We start from the raw sequence: 6947 nt of genomic DNA, 5'->3' as shown, positions 1-6947 counted from the left end.
TACGTGTGTATAGAGAGCATTTTTTCGTGATCACAGCGATCGATCCCGCGCCATAATTCAAGTTGAAATGGCTCCAAAATGGCACATCGAAGTTTCCTATCCTTGCTATCTTCAATTGCATATCGGGTGTTGCGAATAAGGTTAGCTATCCCCACACCTTGCTGAAGCTGAATTCCCAAGCAACTACTGTGTCAAAGCATCAGAAGTTTATTATACATGCGGTCTAGTATATGTGCGCGCAGTGAAACTCGCTGTCTGGCCATCAGGTTAGACATCGATTCATTCTTCATTTTGCCATATCGGTGACACGATTCGCTCAGTACTATGACTAGGTCAAGGTTAGTTCTAGCGTTCTTGGTCCTGCTTGCCAGCCTGATCAGCGCGACCGCTTTCGACTGGACATTTTGGGATGACGACGACGATTCTGCCTCCGCTTCCTCGGCGGGTGCCCCCACGACAACGGCAGCCCCACCGACGGCGGCTCCAGCTACAACGGGATCCCCGTCGCTTGACTCGTCCCTTCAGTCCACTGCTGCTTCTTCGTCGCTCGACGATTTGGTCGCGTCTGCCGGACCGGGTTCGTTCATTGATCCGAGTTCAGTAGTGGTAAACGGTGAGCTGGCCTCGGCTGTTACTGCTACCAGCGAGGTCAAATCGACGTACCGCAACTGGGTGGGGCCTCGCGCCGTCTCCCCCGACGCCGCGTGCTACCGTGAAGCACTCATCATGGACGCATGCCCGACCAACTTCGACCAGAACGAGGTTACCAACACGTGCTGGGCCGAGTGCCCGATCGCCTACCCGGTCGAGTGCGGCATGGAATGCATCCGTCAGAACGATGACTGTGCGATGGAGGTGCTCAACAAGGTCGGTGCTGTTGCTAACACGGCTCTAGCCATCGCTACCGTCGGTGCGTCGCAGAAACTGTGGCAGCTTTCAAAGGGTGTGACGCGCGCATTCGACTGCGCTAATATGATGATCGGTACGATGAGATCCATCATCCGTTACGTGCGTAACATCAAGACCACGGACCCGCAGGCCTCGACGGACAAGATTCTCAACATCCTGTACCAGTCGAACAACATCGTGACGGACCTGCCGATGGCCATTTACATTTGCATGGGCTGGGACTTGCCGAGGCCTCTCGATGTCTCGGGTCGTGTGCTTACGACGATGAACTGGATCCTGCTAAACGCCATCGGGTACAAGGACGACCTCGTGTCTAGCTGGAGCAAGTTCAAGGCTTTCTTGATCGGCGCCAACTTCACGGAGGCCGCCAACAAGATCAACGAGACGGAGATCGGGACGCTGAGCGACGCCCTGAAGGCCAACTCCACCTGCGGCTACGACCTGCGAGTGATGACGGACCGCGCGTGGAACACGGTGAACCAGCTGAAGGCCGACAACCCCGCTATCTCGGAGGACGATCTGCGTCTGAAGATGCAGGACACTCAGCTCGTGAAGTACGACATCGCCACGGCGACCAACAACTGCATGGAGCAGCTGATTGAGGAGTCCGACGAGGCAACGGCGTACAAGACCCGTGAGAAGATCCGCACGGCTTTCAGTGGCATGATCGACCAGCTCGTCTCAACGGGCAAGAGCAACAACGGCTCGAGTGAGGACTCAAACCAGTTCATGTACACTGCTCTGAGTAAGACGCTCATTTCGATCGCCGTCACGGGTTTCGATCTGACGGGTATCACGGGTTTAATTGCCGCATATCTACAGACGATCTGTGGTCCGACGAATTTCATGGGCGAGATCGACGACGGCACGGACCCGATGACACTCGGGCTGACCACCATCGAGGAAGCCTTTGAAAACAGCACCATGTCGTGGACGAAAAAAGGAGACGGCCAAATCATCATCAATTTCAAGAGCACTGACACCGAGGACGTGACCGTCAACATCATGTCTGGTGGTGACAAGATTGATGAGTTAGATGTCAAAGCTGGAGGCACTGGTCAATGGACTTCCAACGTCACAGCTTTGGCTGGCAAGACGTTGTACCTGGACCGTTGGCGGCCTGGTTTCCTGGGTCTGCCAGGCTTCGGAGGTGGGTCACTTCTTTTCTGGGTACCTCACGCAAATGAAGGCGGCCACTTGGAGGTCGAGGCGAATCTGAACGTGAGCTAGCCACGATGCGTGTTCACGTACCAGCATATGCCCTGGCGACAATACTGTACCTCGACTCGAGGTCCTCAAACGAGGGAAATCGGTGCGTTGTAAACTACTGTAGCCCCCACTGACGATACCAAGACGTGCTGGATAGGCTCTCAAGACACGCGTGATTCGTCACTCGCTTGCAGAGCGTAGCGGCACGAAAAATTAAACGCAAGCGGGAGTACGCCCGCCCGACTAAACAAATCAACAATACAGCCTCGCAATCAAGGCCACTACTGAGTGCCGGGTTTCCAGCACCCACGCATCGACAGCTCATTCCTGACGAGGCTCACGCGCTTCAGGGCAGGGTCGATCGTCACGGCACCGTGACGATCGATTGTTGAAGTTTCTTGACCTTGGCCCTAAATAACGTTGTTGCTTTACCGTTCGTTGCCTTGGTCTTCGATATGCATTCCGGCGTTACCCAGCTAACACCATTCGCTCGAGAATTGATTCCGGGGCCTGCTTTTTTCCTCTCGAGCTCTTCTTTCATTAAGAGAATGACAGAAAGCGTGGATAGGGATCGCAGTCTGGTGTGTCTTGCCAGTTTCAGCCACCGCGTAGCCAAAGAAGCTGTTGTCGTAAAGCGGTAATGCATTCAGGACCGTGGGCGTGGGAGCTTGACTCGATTGTCTCACAGAGCTGAGAACCCGTGTCGCCGACATTGGCACTGCCACTAAAGCAATAGCTGGAGCCCACGCATACGATCTTCATGTGGACCATAATGGTATACCTACATCTCATGTCGATGCCGGCGTCAAACAACTCGATCAAGGCTTCGAGCGCCTCGGCACAACTCCAACATCAACTCCAGTCGAAAGGCACTCGTATCGTTACATCCGGTCGATTGATTTTGAGTTGTTTCAATGCCGTCAGGATCGGGTCACCGAAGTACTGTGAACAACATCGTACCTGCTTCATGAGCGCGTTGGCCCCACTTAACTTTCCCATAGCCGCGTCATGTGCGAACGACCTCTCCAGAACTGCCAAGATCTGCCGCGTGTTCTGGAGGTGACTCATCTCTTGGGCATTTGCTGTGCGCCACGGAAAGCGGAAGCTGCTCTCAAGTAGTCGAAAGACCTCGGCCACAATTGACCACGGACTCTGGTTGCTTCTCTCCCAAGACGACAGATCTCGATATCTGCGTTTCAACGTGTCGAGCTCTGCGTGGAGCAGTTCGACGCTCTTCTCAAGCTGCAACTGGGCGTTGCGCTGCTTGTCTCGATAGCGAGCTTGGTTGGCTCGGCATTGCTCACGACGACGCGACTTTCCGGCATCCACACGTTTACGTTTGTGCATCTCCTTAAGTTTATCCGGACTGAGCTTCATCTCGGTTCTCGAGGTCGAATGCGGCTTGTCTGCCGTTGATCCACCGACTTCGACGCCAGTTAATGAGAGCAGAGCGTCCCTGGCAGCTCTGTAGTGGTCGTGGATCGGCGCGCGAGGAACCTCGATTTTTATGGATGTGTACGGACTAACTGCCGCCTGAAAAGGCGTAGCGAGACCCGCGCCGTCGCCCTGGTGGCGGCCTGTGGGTGCGCGCGGGCGCACAAGACCCACGAGGCTGTCGCTCAGCGGCCTGGGTGCGAGGGGCTGGCTGGGAGTTTCTCTTGATGAAGAAGCACGTGCACCCACTACGGTCAAACACGTCACGTTCAACCACCTCTTACACATCAACAACGTTCTCGTCCTGCTCTCCCGGGGGGGTTCATTTTCGTTTCTTCCTCGTCGTCGTCCTCCTTTCCCGGGTGATACATCGTTTCGTCTAGGGTTTCCCCAAAGTACACGAAGCAAGCAGAATTCTTCGACGCCCATTGAAGCACCCGTCCTTCATCCCAGAGCTGCTCAAACTCGCGCTTGACCGCATCAAGATGCGCCTGATCCGTGCGCCTCAAAGATCTCTCCGTGGCGGGATCCATCGAACGCAACCGCGCTGTAGTTGCCCGAGCCTCCTAGGCTAAACTCGTTGTTGACGATGGTCCACTTATGGTGGACCATGAAGCTGGGCACGCGCCCAGTCTTGACAGGGATCCCGGCGTCCTTGAACTTGTGTAGCCACGACAAGTGTTTCTTTTGGAGCGCGGTTTGCTCGTCGACGATCATGCGAGTGATGCAGCCTTCTGCAAGCGCCTTCACAATGCTCGATCGGCGCCACAATGCTCGATCGGCGCCACAATGCCACACCTGGGCTGCAAGCTCTCCCCCCGCTCGTCCATGGCGTAGTAATGCGCGACCGTCCGTCGCTTCCAGCCCGGATGCTCCTCGCACACGACCAAACTGTCCTTCTTACCGGTCTGGACGAAAGCAAATGTCGGTAGACCGAGGCATAAACCGACGCATAATCATGTCGAGCAGACCTCCGATCCTCCACGTTGCTGTTTAAATGGCTCGGAAAGTCGGAAAGTGGGCAAAGTATCCTCCAGTGGAGGACGAGTTGCCTACTTTCCGACTTTCCGAGCCAGGAAAAAAGTGGGCAAAATTATAAAGTTTTTACGCGTTCATCACCGGAAAGCAATTCATACGCCGCCTCGTCGCACTCGTCGTCCATCAGGAGTCCGGGCACGTCCAAGACCGTGGAGAACTGGAAGCGTGGCAGCACGTAAAACACATACAGTGCGCCCCAGTTCGGCACCAAGTACGTCCCAGTGGAAGTCACCAGACGCAGTGACTGCTCGAACAGCCCGCCGTTGTCATCGAAGAACATGCTATCGCACTCGCGCGTTTTGCCTGCACAACAGTCACGTTTAGTTCTTGAAGCATGTACGTCGAGCCCAAGTTCTTACCGCCGACACCAAGAGAGAGATACGCGTCTACCGCAAGTTGCAAGCTAGTGCTCACGAGGTTACACTGTTCACGCAAGCAATAAACGTAGAGAAGCACGCACAAGTCCGTCGTGTTAGCTATCAAGAGACTGTGCCAGAAAGAGACTCTGTCAGCGGGCGCACTTACGATCAGAAGAACCCAAATCCGTCCTTCATCCCAGAGCAGCTCGAACTCACGTTTGATCGAATCAAGGTGCGCCTGAGCCGTGCGCGTCTCAAACGTCTCTGCATGGCGGGCTCCATCGAACGCGACCGTGCTGTAGTTGCCCGTGCCTTGTAAACCAAACTGCCAGCTCGGAGTACCCGCTGCGGCACTGCTGTCACCATCGCTTGACGCTACAGATGAAAATTACCGCGGCTATCTATCTCAACTTGCCAGTTGTTTTGCACGGCAACAGACCACATGTGTTCGTCAAACTCAACGGCGTGTGCTCCAACAATAGGACCACGCAATACAACAGTATGTTCCCAATTCAACGTCATTCCCCCCACACTCCAATTGCAGCTTCCCATCGTCAACACGGTTCCATCGATAATCGCTACCTTCCAGTGCATGAGTCTGGGGCCTGCGTGATATACGTTGACCCCGTTTTCAACCAGTTTTTTTTATCATAGCTGAGCTTTTCTCGGTGACTTGTGCCCGATCAACGAGAACACGAACCGTGACACGCTGGGAGGCACGGATGATAGCGTCGGTCAGTTCAGGATGCGTCAAGATGAACATAGCGATATCTACTGAGGTCTCTGCGCCGTCGAGCAAATCAATGAGCTTCTGAGGTGCAGCTTCGTCGCGAGAAAACCAGTAGTCTACAACTGCAGTTTGTAGTCTACCCAATATGTCCTGCTCCATGCGGCCAAATACTCGACGGTCGACCCCCATTATCCTTGCGATGTCCTTGAGCGATAGGGTTTCCGTGACGCAAAGACCTCGTTTCAGCATTTCCACCACGAAACGCATGGGGGTCCACCGACAGGGCATCTTTTCTCAGAAAATGACGTGCATCCGGAAGTGGAACGTGTTATTTTATATATTAACTGTACGAGAACCACAGCCTCTCCATAGCTTATAATAAAGGAAAACAAATGTCGTTGCTGAAATAATAATGCCTCGGAAAGGCCGATCCTCCACGCTGCTGTTTGTTTGGCTCGGAACGTCGCAAAGTGGGCAACTTATCCTGCAGTGTAGGATAAGTTGCCCACTTTGAAATTCCCGAGCCAATTAATACAGCAAAATCCGAAAGTGGGCAAAAAATCCTCCGCGTGTATTGACACCACCTGGAGGGTGGCAATAGTACCTTTTCCTGAAACTATGGCCGCCCGGGGCAAAAATTCCTGCAAGTCTATTGACACCGACTCATCTGATATGATATTAAAAACCATAGTAAGGATTACGTTAATATGATATGAGTCCTATCATATGATCATGCTCGATCACAATTTTAAATGTCACGGCTGCAACCGCTATTTGTACTAGTACTCATGCATCGCGGACGCGCTGGACGACTATAGCTAACCTTCTCTGAAGGCAGCGGCGGGTTTGATAAAAGTAAGAGTGGTCGTCACACTTTGCTGCTTGAACATGCAACCGCCATTCACTATACTAGTATAGCGTATCATCTGGTACATGCAGTGGTTGAATTGGTTCCTGGCCAGAAGCTGCAAAGTTCATATCCAGCAGTGCGGTTTACCACTGTTTAATTTAAGAACTGCAAGCACCGCACCCGGCACCCGCCAAAGTAAAAGAATGAGCAGCTCGAGTCACTTACCCGTCGCCAGCGCAAAGGCGACAATTGTTTTATTGCAGGGGTGCGTACTGCGATACCGCAATCCGTTGTCTATACGCTAGCAGGTGAGTTCGCACTGCGATACAGCGGATTCGCCCTGTACGTACTGTACAAGAGCTATTATACATTTTCGCTCCGAGTACATGTAGAAGTTGGCCAGAAAAACATTTGTGTC

General features: G+C 53.5%; 1 protein-coding gene across 1 annotated transcript; it reads right to left on the bottom strand.

Moving 5' to 3' along the window:
* Window positions 1-2970: 2970 nt before the first annotated feature.
* KRP23_5470 (bZIP transcription factor 1) lies at window positions 2971-3495 on the bottom strand (the record flags this gene model as incomplete). Its single annotated transcript, XM_067890539.1, has 1 exon — window positions 2971-3495. One exon carries the CDS (start codon window positions 3493-3495, stop codon window positions 2971-2973), a length of 525 nt encoding a protein of 174 aa, XP_067747078.1.
* Between the last annotated feature and the right edge of the window lie 3452 nt (window positions 3496-6947).

The sequence above is a fragment of the Phytophthora ramorum genome, assembly GCF_020800215.1.
Source record: "Phytophthora ramorum isolate Pr-102 chromosome Unknown Phyram_PR-102_s0004, whole genome shotgun sequence".
Taxonomy (NCBI): Eukaryota; Oomycota; class Peronosporomycetes; order Peronosporales; family Peronosporaceae; genus Phytophthora; species Phytophthora ramorum.
Note: the sequence above shows the minus strand (reverse complement) of the source record. Positions and strands in the feature narration are given on the sequence as shown.